The sequence below is a fragment of the Rhincodon typus genome, chromosome 38 (genome assembly GCF_021869965.1).
Source record: "Rhincodon typus isolate 14 chromosome 38, sRhiTyp1.1, whole genome shotgun sequence".
In the NCBI taxonomy this organism is placed as follows: Eukaryota; Metazoa; Chordata; class Chondrichthyes; order Orectolobiformes; family Rhincodontidae; genus Rhincodon; species Rhincodon typus.
In genome coordinates, this window is record NC_063369.1 from 135,161 (window position 1) to 152,822 (window position 17,662).

General features: G+C 42.5%; 1 protein-coding gene across 6 annotated transcripts in view; it reads right to left on the reverse strand.

The window, feature by feature from the left end:
• LOC109922924 (tartrate-resistant acid phosphatase type 5-like) overlaps window positions 1-17,662 on the reverse strand; it is a 32,423-nt gene that overhangs the window by 7,499 nt on the left and 7,262 nt on the right. For 4 of the 6 annotated variants that reach the window (XM_048617889.1, XM_048617887.1, XM_048617886.1 and 1 more), the window contains exons 2-5: window positions 6,628-6,718; window positions 5,501-5,700; window positions 4,572-4,699; window positions 4,285-4,482 (exon numbers count right to left, since the gene is read on the reverse strand). In XM_048617889.1, the coding sequence (XP_048473846.1) occupies window positions 4,285-4,482; window positions 4,572-4,699; window positions 5,501-5,700; window positions 6,628-6,718 (617 nt within the window). Of the gene's footprint in view, window positions 1-4,284; window positions 4,483-4,571; window positions 4,700-5,500; window positions 5,701-6,627; window positions 6,719-15,206; window positions 15,231-17,662 lie in introns of those variants that run through there. The other 2 variants (XM_048617888.1, XM_048617885.1) reach the window with 2 other exon arrangements.

Below are 17,662 nucleotides of genomic sequence, written 5' to 3' on the forward strand. Positions count from 1 at the left end.
CTGACATCAGTGGTGGGTGTGTTGTTGGATGGAATTGTGAGGGACAAGATTTACATACATTTGGGAAGGCACAGACTGATTAGGGATAGTCTGGGAAATCATGTCTCACTAACTGGAGTTTTTTAAAGAAGTGACGAAGAAGATTCAGTTGGCTATTACTTCACAAAGCAGAAAAGTGCAATTTAAAAAAAGTACGCTTAAAAATAATCCATGACAATTTTATTGCAGCAATTTTTGGTTATGTGCTTTCTCCTGTTTCAGAATTTTTTATTAATACAGCAAGAGATGAAGACTTCCTGCCCAAAGGAAATAGAAAACATATCACAATGAAAATGGTGGGGTCTGATTCATCTCCCATTCCTGTTGTCATTAATGACAGCCATAATATTCCCTGGGTCTCTGCAAGGTGGCCAGAACTAGGAAGAAGGCTTTGTTAATATGTAAATGGATCCTAGTGCATTCTCAGCATCTGTATTGCGACTAAGGAATAAAATTTGCTGGAGCTTGTGCCCAGTGCCATGTGGCAGTCCAATTGAATAGCAGCTTAAATGATAAGTCTTACCCAGAATCTGGAAGCAGCAGTCATGCTCCTCCAGTTTCTCAAAAGCAATCTGGGCCATGACAGAACTGAAAGGCTGCCTATCTCTTTGTACATATTTACTGCCTGCAGCACTCGTGCTTGTCCCACTGGCCTTTCACAGACCAGACTTCCTTGGTGACAGTTAGCCTGCCATTGAGCATGCTTTGCTCCTGAGTTACGACATGAATCAAAAGTTATCTTGACTGAGATGAGACTTTCCGATCAGATATATATAATTAGTATAAACCAACTTAGGTACGTGAACTTTATAGTGCAATTGTACATTAACTGGTCGTTTTCATATTCGCATTTTTACACTGGTTTTTAAGTATTTTTAACTATGAAAATGGCAACTCAGTTTGATAGACAGCTAAAAAGAAAGCAAAGTCATGATGCACCTCTAAGGTTCAAATTTGGATACAGAATCCTAAATGGTTTTACATACTTCCTTGGAACAACTAGAAAGCTCTCCTCTGCCAAGTTATATAATAACCATGAGCAGTAACAGCATTACACAAGAAATACATTGCTGTACATGCTGCATCTAGAGAGCCATGAGAATTTCAGAAATTTTAAAAATGCAGGAAGTGCAAGTGTTATTTCGCGATCTGAAATTTGTCAGAAATTGAATTCTGTAAAGAAGTTGTTTTTTCCCTTTATGCTCATTTGTGTACATTTTGAACACTGCGTCTTTGTCTTTTCTTGCAGAAGTAATAGGGTTGTTGTCATGGGTGACTTCAGCTTCCCTAATATAGACGGGAACCTCCTAAGTGCAAATAATTTGGATGGAGCAGATTTTGTCAGGTGTCCAGGAAGGATTTCTGACTCAATATGTAGATAGGCCGACTAGAGTATTCCTTTCTCCTGGACTGGAAGGGAGATAGCACAAGCAAATCTGTTTTGCTGAATTTGGCTTTGCCAGGGGTGTTTTTATGGAATGCTGCCATATTAGAACAGTTAATGATTAGGAGTTGTAGTTAAATAATATTATTTAAGCAAAACACACTTATTCTTGCACCACAGTTAAAATACAAACAACAAAAATAGAATGGGCTTAACTTTAACTCTTTTGAAATACTTAGTAGTTAAATAAGATTACTTAGCTACTAAGTATTTCAAAAGAGTTAAATTTATGCCTATTCTATTTTTGTTTCTTTTAACTGTGCTGCAAGAATAAAGTGTGTTTTACTTAAAGCCTATTGGTGGGCCAATCAAAGCACATCTGGGACAAGGCACCTTACAGTTGCCTTTAAATAAAATAAAAGTTAGGGTCTTGGCTATCACCTTGATATATTTTAATGGGGGTTTGGCCTGGTTCACAACAGCATACAGCTACAGCATGCGGTTAGGTTTGGCATTGTGTGGCAAGTGGAGTCTTTTATGATCCCGAAAGAACTGTGGATGCTGTAAATCAGGAACAAAAACAAAGTTGCTGGAAAAGCTCAGCAGGTCTGGCAGCATCTGTGAAGGGAAAAACAGAGTTAACGTTTCGGGTCCAGTGACCCTTTCTCAGAACACAGTTCTCCAGCAACTTTGTTTTTGTTCTTTTATGATCCCAGCTGATGCTACTATTGGTCAAGTCAGATACCAGAATATAATTTGATCTGAAAAATTATTTTTAAAAAAATGTTGTCATATGGCAGTCTTTACTGAAACATAAACATACAAAGTTGTTCTCATTGAGGTGTTTGCATTGAAACACAGAAAATTCTGTAGGGGCATAACAGTGTAAATATTAAAAGGTTATTTGACCTGACATAGAGCCATTACAAAACACAGAAGGAAACAATTCAGTTTATTGAGTCCATACCAGCACTCTACAGAACAATCCAGTCAATCCCACTCCTCCACTTGTCCCTCTAGACTATATATTCAGTTTTTGCAAGTGTCAGTGCAATTTCCTTTTGAAATCATTGACTGTCTCTCATCCTCGGGAATCTAGAACACAGGACACAGTCTTTGATCACTTAGAATTGGATGGAGAAATTTCTCCATGCAAAGGCCTGTGAATATTTGAAATTCTGAGGTATGTGGATGCTTCATTTGAGTATATACAAGACCAAGAGATATAGATAGTGCCTCAGGGGGAAAAAAACAGCAGATGGAGTAGAAGAAAAGGCATGAAAATATTGAATGATGCAGCAGGCTTGAGGAGCCATTAAAACGACTCCTATTTCTTAAATTCTTCTAAGGTGTTTTAACAGTGAAGGAGGATATTGTTAATGTTGTTCCTCCCAATTTACAACCCCTGTGGTGCAGATTCCTACAGTTCACATGCATCATTCTGTGGGTAGCAAATGCACCTGAGCACTCTTTAAATGGGAGAGGAACCAGTGATGTTAGGTAGACTTTCCACCTGGCCCTGCTCTGACCTGATGTTGACTTTCAATGCAGAATAACAATTGGAAGTACCAAAGCTGGCTGAGATCAGCTAATGAACATGGACTTCTAACTTACTTAGTACCTATCACACTGCTTGGCATATTTTTGATCAGAGATATGGATAGAGTGGACAGCCAGAGACTTTTTCCTAGGGTGGAGGTAGCTATTACGAGGGGGCATAGTTTTAAAGTGAGTGGAGGTAGATATAGGGGAGATGTCAGAGGTAGGTCCTTTACTCAGAGAGTGGTAGGGGTGTGGAATGCATTGCCAGAGAGGGTAGTGGAGTCGGCCTCATTAGGGGCATTTAAGCGGTTATTAGATAGGCATGTGGATGATAGTATAAGGTAGGGGTGGAGGTTAGATTAGGGCAAAAGTTTGGCACAACATCATGGGCCGAAGGGCCTGTACTGTGCTGTACTGTTCTATGTTCTATTTACTAATTTAACAAAAGAAAATGGGCATGTTTAACATGCTTTAGTGAAGCTGCTCAAGTTCCCAGCTTTTATAAATAAACAATTGCATTAAACTTGTGGGATGACAGGTTTGAGTCAATGAAAGTATTCTTGCCTCAGACTTAACAGTTTGGGTCCAAAATCAATCCCTGAACCTGAATACATATAGGCTGAGTCATCACTATACGATTACAAACAAATCAGGAGCAGAAATTGGCCCCTGAGCCTCTTGAACATGCCCTGCCATTGAACAAGATCATGGTTGATCTGATTACTCCACATCCCTACCTATCCCCAACAAACTTTCTAAATTAATATATTGTTTACAGTGCTGTTTATTATACAAAATGTTACAACAATACTGTCCACCTGCTTCATGGAAGCAGCACCATTTTAAAATCAGGAATGATCTCTTCATGCCCTGGTCAACATTTATCTCTTAACCAAAATTAATTAATCAATGTTGTATAATAAATCACAGAAGTGTCATGATGCAGAAGGCAACCATTCAATCCACTGTGCCTGCCCTGGCTCGATAAGTGGCATTATCTAGTACCAATCTGTTGAATTTTCCCCTTACTCTTGCACATTATTTTTATCTATACAATCACCCAATATGCTCTTGAAAACCTCAAGTGAACCTGCCTCCACCAAATTTCCAGGCGGTGCTTCCAAATGACTGCCATTTTGCTCTGCATAACAACAATGATCGCATTTCCAATGGTAACTAATTAGTACTGAAGTACTGAGACATTCTGAGGGCATGAAAGATACTTCTTTTTTATACAGCCAGCTAAATAATATTGCACATTCACGGAATAACCTCAGAGATACTGACTCTTCACATAGGGAAGAACACTGAGCAGATACCTGGAATTCTTCAGCTTGTCCCTGATCCACTCTAGTTGTGCGTTCGCCACATTATAATCTTTTGGTGCTTCTGGTTCCTTCCCCTGGAAGTCATCAGAATTTCCACAGAGAAGGACAGTGTCTAGCATCAGGATTGTAACAGTGGTGTTAGAGTCTTTGATGGTGAAATTTAGGTCGTAATAATAATGTGGAAAGTTCCTGGAAATCAAACCATGTCAAACAAATTAATCAAAAACAGTTGTGATATTGGAGAAATGGGAAACTGCAGGAAACTTAACCCATCTCACCATCTCTTGGAAACTTTGGAATACTCGATCTGCGCAGTTACATTGCCCAAATGATCATGGTTTCCTGCTACAACAAACCAGGGCACGTCCTTCAGTGACTTGGCAGAAAAGATTTCCTCAAATGTTTCCTGTGATCACAAAGAACACTGCAACCTCAGATTATCAATCTATCTACCTCAAACAAAGCTAAACTTTGAAGCAGATACTCTCTCACATCAAGTTTCAGCATTGGTTTCTAGAGATTCCTAAGGTTGCTTATTTTTCAGGACATTTGATACTATCAAGCTATAATTCATTTGAAAATAATAAATATACACCTGTATCTATCCATGGCAAAAGTCTAATGTTCATGGCCTTGTCCCTCTCCATCCCTCCCCCTCACACCCCATCAAACCCCATTTCTATGGCCTCCAATCAACTCCAAGATCTGTCCACTACTTCACTCCTGGTTTTTTGCACACCTCGATTTTAATCGCTTTACCATTTATGGCTATCCAAGATCTGGAATTTACTCCCTAAAACTTGATATTTCTGTCTCCCCTCCTTTAAAATCTACACCTTGACCAAGCTTTTAGTCATCTGTACTAATACCTCTTGTGGGTCAGTATCAAATTTTGTTTGATAAATGCTGTGAAATGATGTCAGAGCCTTTAATATTGTAAAATGTTCCATATAATACAATTAATTGTTGTTGTTTGGGTCAGTGCCAGATGTTCACAAAGGTTCCTGCCATCCAGCACTATCCCAGCCCATTTTAGAGATTATTTGAGTGTTAATGGAGATTAGCTGGCCTGATTACATCTGCACACCATCCCACTGTAGCTTAATAAATAGGCTGAGGAATAAATCATCTATGGTTCTCCCCAAACTTTGCCCCATAAGCCTTCCTCTCTGGTGCATATGAAGAAATGAGAATTTGATAACATTACCTGGAATCTTTTATCAGTTACGCTGTTAACTCCATTGTAATAAAAGTTATCCCCCAGAGACAGAACAAAGTCAGCACCCATAAACTCAACCACAACACCCATTTGTCGTGCAGTTCTTTTCTCCACAGGTGTCGTGAATGGCGAATACGGGAGCCCACCCCAATCACCAATTGCCAAGAAACGGATAACTTTGGAGTGACCTGACGCAAAAATTAAGTGGAAGAAGGTTACACAGATTGTACACAAAAATGGCAGCAAATTAGCAGATGCCAATTGAAAAACTAGCTTCGCACAGATACAAGAGTAAAGCTTTGAATAGCCTTGTTCTCTGCTGTAATTTATAGGAGACATTTTTAATGCGGTTATAGCATTTAAAAGCAGTCTTTTCATTTGGTGCTTTAAACTGATTATCTCTCCCCCATTCTCTCCTACTATCAGAATGTGTGTGCTGTACAAATTCCCAAACTGATTACCACATTGAGACATTTGGAACCTTGAACTGACAATGTAAAAGGACCAAATTGCTAGTACCCATCTAAGATTCAGTACAAAGTACAAATACTGAACAAAGAAGTTTAATCTGAGCTTTCCAATCCAAAGTCTCATGACTCTATAAGAATTTGAAAATAATTGCCCCATCCCACCAGGAATTAATAACAATTTTCCCACTGTGCAGCAAATACCAATTAACAGTTACTCATACTGGAAGCTTCTATCTTTTGTTGAGCATCTGAATGGCAAATTAACTGCTTCAGTTGGTTCAGATGTAACATGAATTGGCTGAAGCCTTGCAACCCCTTTAACAAGTCCATAGCCAACGTGGGTGTTAGTCACTATCTAACACGTACATCCCCACACTTAGAAAATCGCACTCCAGTGATACAAGGAATTGGACAAAATCCTTGTCAGGCCTAGGAATGCAATGAAAGTGAGAAATCTTTCTTTGGACCTTAAGTTGACAATGTCCATTTTCATCTTCAGGCCTCTGCTTTATGATAGGTCTCTTGATTGTCTAACAGCTGTTACTGAACTGGACATGACGGCTCAGAATATCTCACCCAATCTTGTAAGTGCATCATGGCATGATAGAGATATCAGAATCACACACAAGAATTGATGATTCTTACCCATCACATGAGCTGAACGGGGGACTGATATCACAGTCTGAAAAATGATCAGGTGCACCACTGTGTGGATCAGAAACACCACCATCTGAAACTTAAACAATGCAAATAATTTAGTGGGATTCACCCAAAGAAACACTTAAATCCCAAGGACTTTCCTTCTCTGTAACATCAACTCTAAATGTGTATATCTTGGAAGTTATAGCAGACTAATAGCTACACTGAACCTTTTCCAAGACAGTGTAGACTCATTCCCAGCATCACTTGCTGGATTTATTTGCAGCAGATTTTGATTGGATTTTACTCGTGCTCATTCAGTACTAACTAGTTCTTCTGAAGTAGTCTGGAACAGCACAATTGGACTCTGCCCTGGAACAGGGTTCAGCTTGGTCATTTATGCATTAATCACATCCCATGTTGACTGACTCAACTTCCTCAGTAATTCCTGCTGACTTAAGACAGTGCAATCTTAAATAGTTTGCATTGCAAGGCTTTCCATGAAAGATACTCAAAATAGATACAGGAAACACTAAACCCTTTTGATCTGGATTCCTGTGGGAAGAAAAAGAAGATTTAAAAAAAAAGAATTATTGTCCCGCTTTATTATTTTAAAACCCTCAATCACATTACCCTGCAGCTTTAAATCCACAACCCTTCCCCAATTTAATTGTTTTGGCCCTGATATCCTCTAGTGTGTCTGCATTTCATCTCTCCAAGGCCAATATATATTTCACAAAGCACAAGTAAAATATTGAGGATTTTGCTGTTCCAACAATGTACTTACCTTTCTGTTCTTTCCCAATCCCGACCTTATTCATCAACATCTGATCCCCAACATTCCCACCCACCCCACCTTCTCTGGATCTGTACTTGTTTATTAGATTTTAAGGATGAACAGAATTTAAGAAAAATCATGTTAAGAAAGCCATTGTGGATTTGTTGAAGGTCAGTCATGTTGAACCAATGAGAAGGTAGTAGAGGATTGATGAGAGTAATGTGATTAATGCACATGGATTTCCAGAAGGCATTTGATAAAGGAATAATGACAACATAGATCCAAAGTTGACCAAGTGACAGGAAACAGTAGTGTGAACAATTGTTTTTCCAGACTTGAGGAAGGTGTACATGGAGTTTCCCAGGGATTAGAATTGCACCCACTGCTTTACTTGATCTATATTAGTGATATAGACTTGGGTGTACAGGGCACAATTTCCAAATTTGCAATTGACACAAGACTTGGAAGTGTTGTGAACAATGAAGATGATAATGATTGACTTCAAGAGGACAGGTGAAATTTAATACAGAGGAGTGAAATGATGAAATTTAGAAATAAGAATGAGCAGAAGTAATATAAATAATAAAGGATTCAGTTCCAAATGGAGTGTAGGAGCAGAGGGACCTGCAAGTGTATATGCACAAATTACTGAAGGTGACAGGGCAGATTCAGAAATTGGTTACTTATGCCTCTATTTATAAATCTGAGGATGCTTTGAATCTTAAAGTAAGGAGATTGTGGTAAACTCTAGTAAGACACTATTTCAGCCAAAACCAAACATGCATCCAATTCTGGGTAGTATGTAAAGGTATTAGAGTCTCCGGACGAAAGACTACTGAGAATGGCTCCAGTGATGAGGAGTGTCAGTTCTATGGATAAGTTGGAGAATTTGCAACTGTTCTTCTTGGAGCAAAGGAGGGTTGGTGGATACCTGCGTGCTAACATTATTTGCACAGTGTACATGTGGCTTAGGTAACCAGTGATCATGTGAAATAGAGAAGGTATGGGAACTCTGCATAATTTCCCAAAAGATGCAAGGATTCATTCCAAATCCTGGCTCTCTGAACTTCATTTCTTTTTAAATTCATTTATGGGATGTTGGCATTGCTGGCTAGGCCAGCATTTGTTTCCTGTCCAATTGCCTTTGGGCCATGGCTGTGAGCTGCCTCCTTGAACCACTTCTGTCCTTATGGCCTAAGTACACCCACAGTGCTGTTAGGAAAGCAGTTCTAGAAGTTTGATCCAGTGTGGATGAAGGAACAGTGAAACTGCTCCAAGCCAGGAGAGTGTGTAGTTTGGTGAAGAACTTGCAGCCAGTGGTATTTTTATGCATCCGCTGCCCCTCTCCTTATTCATGGTAGAGGTCACTGGTTTGCTGAGACATGGGGAGAAGTTCGATAGAGATCATTCACATTTCATTTTTGGTTGAAGATGGATCAAATTCTTCAGCTTTGCTTTTTAAACTGTTATACTGGGCTGCCCCTTCGGTGAGGATGGGGATATTCGAGGAGTCTCCTCATTCTGATAGTTGTAATTTTCTGCCAAAATTCACAGCTAGATGTGGCAGGACTGCAGAGCTTAGATCTGAGCCACTGATTGCGGGATTGCTTAGCCTTCTCTGTTTCAATTGTTTTGCATGCAAATAGTCCTGCGTTGTGGCTTCATCAAGTTGACACCTCATTTTTAGATATACCTAGTGCTGCTCCTGGCATGCCCTTCTGCACTGCCTATTGAACTAGGATTGATTCCCCTGCTTGATTGTAATGGAGGAGTGGAGGGCATACCAGTCTATGAGGTTACAAATTCTGGTGGAATACACTTTTGCTGCTTGTAATGGTCACAGCACCTCCTGTTTACACTGTTTTGAGTTGTTGGATCTGTTAAAAATATTTCCTATTTAGCACTGTGGCGGTGCCACGTGAAATGCCTGTGTAATAGTCACTTATCAATATTGTTGTGGACAGATGCATATGCAACAGGTGGATTGCTGAGGACAGATTTTCCCTCTCATTGGTACCCTCATCACCTGTTGCAGACCCAGTCTTGCAGCTATGCCCTTTAATATTCAATCAGTCGTGCTTCTCCTGAACCTCTGTTGATGATGGACAGTGAAATTCCCAGCCAGAGGACATTATGTGCCCTTGTCTTCCTCAGTGATTCTTCCATTTGATGTTCAGCATGAAGGAGTATGGATTTATTAGCTAAGACAATGTGGTAGGTGGAATCAGCAAGAGGTTTCCTTGCCCATGTTTGACCTGATAATCATAAGAGTTCATAAGGTCTGGGGTAAATGTTATAGACTCCCAAAAAACTCCATCCAAACTGCATACCACTGTGTTACCACCTCTGGTGGATTTGTCCTGTGGATGGGACAGAACATACCCAGAGATTGTGACAGTGGTGGCTAGAACATTATCTGTAAAGTACAATTCCATAGGTATAACTATATTGGGCTGTTTCTTGACTGACCTGTGAGACAGCGTACCCAATTTTGAGACAAGCCCCCAGATTTGAGTAAGGAGGACTTTGTAGGGTCATCGTGGTTGAGTTTACTATTGTTGTTTCTAGTGCCTAGGTCCATGTTGAATTCTCCATCTATTTAAATTCCTTTTCTTAAATCTTAAGGGTTTGAAATAACTGAGTGGCTTGCTAGACCATTTCCAGGGACAGTTAAGAGTCAACCACTTGTTATGGTATGATATTGTCAGACCAGGTAAAGACAGCAGGTTTTCTTCTCTGAAGTACATTTGCCGCTATTAAAGTCTTAGAAACCACATTAGTAGGAGACTGAGTTAAATAGATTGGGAACCCACTTACACACCTGTAGAATTATAGAATGACTGCAGTTCAGAAGTGGGACATTTGGTCTGTCATGTCTGTGTGACTCTCCAACCTGTGGTTTTGCTTCTCTTTTCAGGTGCTTATCCATTTCCCTAGTGAAAGTCATGATTCATTTTGCCTCCACCGCACTCTCAGACAATTGATTCCAATCCCTAACCACAGTCAGCATAAAGTATTTTTCCATGTTGCCAACTGTTACTTTGCCAGTTACCTTAAATTGATGTTGTCTAGCTCTGAGGTCGTGAAAGCAGTTCACATTACAGAATAGGAACTGCTGGAGGTCTTAAAACACTCAAAAGGTAGATAAACCCCCAGGACCTAATCAAGTGTGTCCTAGGACATTGTGGGAAGCTAGAGAAGAAATTATGGGGCCCCCAGCAGAGATATTTGTATCATCTACAGCCATAGACGAGGTGCCAGAAGACTGAAGGGTGGCTAATGTTGTGCCTTCAATTAAGAAAGGCTGAAAAAGCCTGGGAATTGTAGACCAGTGAGTCTGATATCAGTGGTGGGTAAGCTGTTGGAGGGGATTCTGCGAGACAGAATTTACATGCATTTGAACAGGCAAGGACTAATTAGGGATAGTCAGCATCATTTTGTGAACGCGAAGTCATGTCTCACTAACCTGATTGAGTTTTTTGAAGACGTGACCAAGAAGATAGATGAGGGTAGAGTGGTAGATGTTGTTTACACAGACTTTAAGGGTTTTGACAAGGTTCCGCAAAGTAGACTGCTTAATAAAGTTAGATCACAGGGAGAACTAGCTAATTGGATACAAAATTTGCTAGAAGGGAGGAGACAGCGGGTTATGGTAGACGGTTGTTTTTCGGACTGGAGGCCTGTGAACAGTGGTATTCCGCACAGAACGGTACGGTGTCCACTGTTGTTTGTCATTTACATAAGCAATTTGGACAAGAATATAGGAAGCGTGGTTAGTAAGTTTGGAGATGACACCAAAATTGATGGTATAGTGGACAGTGAAGAAGGTTATTTAAATGTACAGTGGGATCTTGATCAGCTGAGCCAATGGGCTGAAGAATGGCAAATGGAATTTAATTTAAATAAATGCGAGGTATTGCATTTTGATAAGACAAACCGGGGTAGGACTTACACAGTTAATAGAGGCATAGAGCTGTACAGCATGGAAAACAGATCCTTTGGTCCAACTCGTCCATACGAACCAGATATCCTAAATTAATCTAGTCCCATTTACCAGCGTTTGGCCCATATCCTCTAAACCCTTCCTGTTCATTTATCCATCCAGATGCCTTTTAAATGTAATTGTATCAGCCTCCTCTGGCAGCTTATTCCATACATGCACCACCCTCTGCGTGAAAAAGTTACTCCTAAAGTCTCTTTTAAAATCTTTCCCCTCTCATCTTAAACCTATGCCTTCTAGTTTTGGACTCCCTCCTCCACCCACTGGGAAAAACCTTGTCTATTCACCCTATCTATCCCCCTCATGATTTTATAAACCTCTATAAGGTCACCCCTCAGCCTCCGACGCTCCAGGGAAGATAGGCCCAGGCTATTCAGACTGTACCTACAGCTCAAATCCTCCACCCTGGCAACATCCTTGTAAATCTTTTCTGAACCCTTTCGAGTTTCATAACGTCTTTCCCATACCAGGGAGACCGGAGTTGCACGCAGTATTTCAAAACTGGCCTAACCAATGCCGTGTACAGCCGCAACATGACCTCCCAACTCCACTGGGGAGTGTTGTCAAATAGCGGTTCCGATACATAGTTCCTTGAAAGTGGTTTCACAAGTGAACATGGTGGTGAAGAAGGTATTTGGTACACTTGCTTTCATTGGTCAGAGCATTGAATGAAGGAGTTGGGATAAGACCATAAGACATAGGAGCAGAAATTAGGCCATTCGGCCCATCGGGTCTGCTCCACCATTCAATCATGGCTGATAAGTTCCTCAACCCCATTCTGCCGCTTTCTCCCCGTAACCCTTGATCCCCTTGATAATCAAGAACCTATCTATCTGAGTCTTAAATGTACTCAGTGACCTGGCCCTCACAGCCTTCTGTGGCAGTGAATTCCACAGATTCACCACTCTCTGGCTGAAGAAGATTTTCCTTATCTCCATTCTAAAAGGTCTTGCCTTTACTCTAAGGCTGTGTCCTCGAGTCCTAGTCTCTCCTACCAATGGAAGCATCTTCCCAACATCCACTCTGTGCAGGCCATTCAATATTCTGAAAGTTTCAATTAGATCCCCCCTCATCCTTCTAAACTCCAATGAGTATAGTCCCAGAGTCCTCAAACGTTCCTCAAATGTTGAGCTTTCCATTCCTGGGACCATTCTCGTGAACCTCCTCTGAACCCGCTCCAGGGCCAGTACATCCTTCCTGAGATATGGGGCCCAAAACTGCACAGAGTACTCCAAATGTGGCCTGACCAGAGCCTTATAAAGCTTCAATAGTACACCCCTGCTTTTATATTCAAGTCCTCTCAAAATAAATGCCAACATTGCATTTGCCTTCCTGACTACTGACTCAACCTGCAAGTTTACCTTGAGAGAATCCTGGACTAGAACTCCCAAGTCTCTTTGCACTTCAGACTTCTGAATTTTCCTCCCATTTAGAAAATAGTCCATGCTTTTATTCTTCTTACCAAAGTGCATGATCTCACACTTTCCCACGTTGTACTCCATCTGCCACTTCTTTGCCCACTCTCCTAACCTGTCCAAATCCTTCTGCAGCCTCCCCACCTCCTCAATACTACCTGACCCTCCACTTATCTTTGTATTGTCATATTGCAGCTGTACAAGACATTGGTGGGGTCACTTTTGGCGTACTGTGCACAGTTCTGGGTGCCCTGTAATAGGAAGGATATTATTAAATTGGAAAAGCTACAGAAAAGATTTACAAGGATGTTACTGGGACTAGAGGATTTGTGTAATAATGAGAAGCTTGATAGGTTGGGACTTCTTTCCCTTGGAGCATAGGAGGTTGAGGGTGACCCTATTGAGGATTATGAAATCATGTAGGGCATAGATAAAGTTAATAGCAATGGCCTTTTCCTAAGGGTAGGGGAATTCAAAATTAGGGGGCATAGGTTTAAGATGAAAGGGGAAGATTTCAAACGGACCTGATGGGCAACTTTTTCACACAGAGGGTGGTGCATATCTGGAACTAACTACCAGAGGAAGTGGTAGATGCAAGTACAGTTAAAACATTTAAAAGATATTTGGACAGGTACATGAACAGGAAAGGTTTAGAGTTTAGTGATATGGGCCAAACGCAGGCAAGTGGGACTGGTTTATTCTGGGAAAATTGGTTGGCATGGATAAGGGTCCGTTTCCATGCTCTGTGACTTGTCTGGTCATTTTCCTGCTGTATCTTCCTGATAGTTCATAATGCTTACAAGTTTTATGAGATTGGAAAATTATGAAATTCTGCCCTGTGCATCCATATCTACATCGTTAATAAAGGTCAAGAGAAATAGTGGCTCTAGCGCCAATACTTAGGGGGAGCATCACTTTTTTAAAAATTTACTCATGGGATACGGGCGTCACTGGCTAGGCAAGCATTTATTTGCTCATCCTGTGTTGCCCTTTGAAAAGATGGTGCTGAGTTGCCTTCAAACTAGTTTAGAAGAATGAGAAATGACGTCATTCAAAAATACAAATTTCTTACAGGGCTTGACAGGGCTTCTTCTTTATTCTTTCTGCAGTGGTATCTTTCCAACTCCTAAAAACTATTGTTTACCAATGCTGTGTATTTCCTGGCACTCAACTTCATCCACCTGCTGCCATTGTCCCCTTCTATTTCAAGAGCTTTAGTTTTTCTGCCAATTCTGTATGATACTTTATCTTTTTCATCCATACACATCACATCATAACCACATTACTTCGTAAACCATTTCCATTATCTCATCAGAAATGTATTTGAGTTAGAGAAATATGATTTTTCCTTTATAACTCCACATTGATTTTCCCTATTTCATTTATGTTTGTCCACGTGACTTAACTTTATCATGAAATACTGTTTCAAAAGGTTTCCCATCACATGTTTAAAGCGACTGGTCTCTAGTTGGCAGGCTTCCCTTACATCAACAAATGTGGAATACATGCACTTGTCCATATCTCTGACAGCTGGGAAGGAAAACTGATTCCAGATACTCTTAAACTGGCCCAACCAACACTTTTACTGATACTGTCACGTGACACTAGGTTATAGTCCAACAGGTTTATTTGAAAATGCAAGCTTTTGGTGCTCAGCTCCTTCCTCAGGAAATAGTGTGAGAGAGAGGATGTAACACACAATTTATAAGCAGAAACATAACAACCCTAAAACTGGCTGCCTCTTGTTGAATTTTTAATCAGTTAGGAAGGAGACAACTGATTGAAATGCAAAATCCAGATTCCTTTCCAGTCATTGTCGCAAGATAATTAAAAGTTTGTTCAATGTATGCAAGAGGTGACATCTCAGGTCAGACAATGCATTTTAGGTGTGACGTCTTAGAATCTGTCTACGTTTTAAACTGGGATTCGGTTTTTTTGAGCAAAACATAATGTATCTGCAACTACACAAAGATCGAGGATGAAATAATTCATGTGTGCGTCAATGTGTGTGTGTATGTGTGTGTGTTTGTGTGAGAGAGAGAGAGAGAGAAAGAGAGAGTGTGTACATGCTTGTGTGTGTATGCATGTATGTGTGAATGTGAATGTGTGTGAGAAAGAAGGTCTGTGTAAGTGTGCCAATGTGTGTGTGACAGTGTTGGTATGAGAGAGTTTGTGTGAGAGTGTGGGTGTTTTTGTGAGAGAGTGTGTGCATGTGTGTGTATGTGAGAGTATATGTGTGGCAGTATTTAGTGTGGTGGGGTCACCTGTAGAGCGACATGAACCCGAGATCATGATTAAGGCTATCCTCATGGTTGTGGAACTTGGCTATCCCCCTCTGCTCAGCAATTTTACGTTGTTGTGTATCCCGAAGTCCACCTTGGAGCATGCTTACCTGAAGTTCAGAGGCTGAATGTCCTTAACCCCTGAAGTTCTCCTCCACTGGATTGGAACACCCTTGTCCAGTGATCACTGCACGGTGTCCATTCATCCGTTGTTGTAGTGTCTGCACGGTCTCACCAATATACCATGCCTCGGAGCATCCTTGCCTGCATTGCATGAGATAGACAACATTGGCTGAGTCACATGAGTATCTGCCCAGTGCATGGTGGCTGGTGTTCCCACGTGTGATGTCAATAATCTGACATGTCTTACAGAGGTTGCCATGGCAGGGTTGTGTGGTGCTGTGGTCAATGTCATCCTGAAGGCTGGGTAGTTTGCTGCGAACAATGGTCTGTTTAAGGTTTAGCAGTTGTTTGAAAGCGAGAAGTGGAAGCATAGGGAGTATCATGGTGAGGTACTCATTGTCATCGATGATGTGTTGAAGGCTGTGAAGAACATAGTGTAGTTTCTCCGCTCCAGGGAAATACTGGATGATGAAGGGTACATTATTATCGTATCTCGCACCTGTCTTCTGAGAAGGTCATGATGGTTTTTCACTGTGGCACAACGGAATTGGCAATCGATGAGTTGAGCATTGTTTCCTGTTCTTATGAGGGCATCCTTCCAACATCTTCAGGTGTCCGTCACTTTTCCCCTCATCTGAACAGATCCTATGTATGCATAAGGCTTGTCCGTAGGGGATGGCTTTTATTAATATGTTTAGGGTGGAAGCTAGATAAGTGCAGCATCGTGAGGTTATTCATCGGCTTGCAGTAGACTAAGGTACTGAGAGGTCGATCCTTGATGGAGATGTGTGCGTCCAAGAATGAGACTGATTCTAAAGAGTAGTCCATGGTAAGTCTGATGGCAGGATGAAACTTGTTGATATCACTACGTAGTTGTTTCAGTGATTCCTCGCCATGAGTCCAAAGAAAGAAAATGTCATCGATGTGTCTGCTGTATGGCATTGGTTGGAGGTCCTGTGTAGCAAAGGGGTTTTGTTCGAACTTGTGCATGAAAACGTTGGCATATTGGGGTGCACCGACCCTGTCTCGCATGTGCACACACTTGCACACTTACACCGAACTTCTCTCACGCGCACACTCGCATACTTCCACCGACTCTCTCACACACACGCATACTTGCACACTTCCACTGACCCTCTCTCCTACATGCGCACCTTCGCACACTTACACCGACCCTCTCTCACACATGCACACTTCCATCAAACTTCTCACACACACGCGCACACACTTGCATTTTTCCACCGACCCTCTCTTTCATGCTTGCATACGGGCACACACTCGCACACCTGCAGCAACCCTCTCTCTTTCCCGCACGCACGCACACTTTCACCAAAACTCTCTTTCTCATACACGTGCACACACTCTCACTTTCTTGCACATGCCCACACTCTGTCTTTCTGTTTCTTGCGCACACGCACTCTCTTTCCTTCTCCCCCTTGCTCTTTCTTGTGCACACACATACTCTCTCTCTTTCCCTTTCCCTCTCTTTCTCACGCATGCGCGTACTCTCTTTCTTTCTCCTTCTATTTCACACGTGCACACTCTCACTCTTTCTCTCCCCATCCCTCTCTTTTTCATGTGCCCACCCGCGCTCTCCCTTCCACTCCTTCTTGCGTGCCCGCGCACTCTCTCTCTCACACGTGCACACATACTCTTTAGCTCTCTCTCCCTCACACGCATGCACATTCTCTCTTTCTGTCTCTCTCTCGCGCACCCACACTCTCTCTCTCTCATGCGCGCCCGCACACTCTCTCTCTCTCTCACACACGCGCGCCCGCACTCATTCTCTCTCTCGCACGCCCGCACTCTCTCTCTCGCGCGCCCGTGCTCTCTCTCTCTCACACGCCTGCAGTCTCTCTCTCTCTCTCATGCACGCCCCCACTCTCGCACTCTCTCTCATGCACACCCCCACTCTCGCTCTCTGTCTCTCACGCGCGCCCCCATTCTCGCTCTCTCTCTCTGACGCGCGCCCGCCCCTCTCGCTCTCTCTCGCTCGCGCCCCCGCTCTCGCTCCCAGTCCCTCTCTTGCTCGCGCCCCCGCGCTCGCCCACGCCCTCGCTCTCTGGCCCGCGCCCCCTCGTCCCCGCTTTCGCGCCCTCGCCCACGCGCCCTTGCCCGTGCCCCTTCTCTCTCGCCCGCGCCCTCACTCTTGCGCCCTCGCTCTCTCTCGCGTGCTTGCTCTCTCTCGCGGTCTCTCTTGCGCTCTCGCTCTCGCGCACGATCTCTCACTCGCTCTCGCTCTCTCGCTCACGCTCTCGCTCTCACGCTCTCGCTCTCTCACGCTCTCTCACACCTTCGCTCTCTCGCTTTCGCTCTCTCTCGCGCCCTTGCCCTCTCTCACGCTCTGTCTCGCTCTCTCGCGCGCTCTCGCTCTCTCTCGTGTGCTCGCACTCTCGCTCTCTCACACCCTCTCGCTCTCGCGTTCTCTCTTGCTCTCTATCGC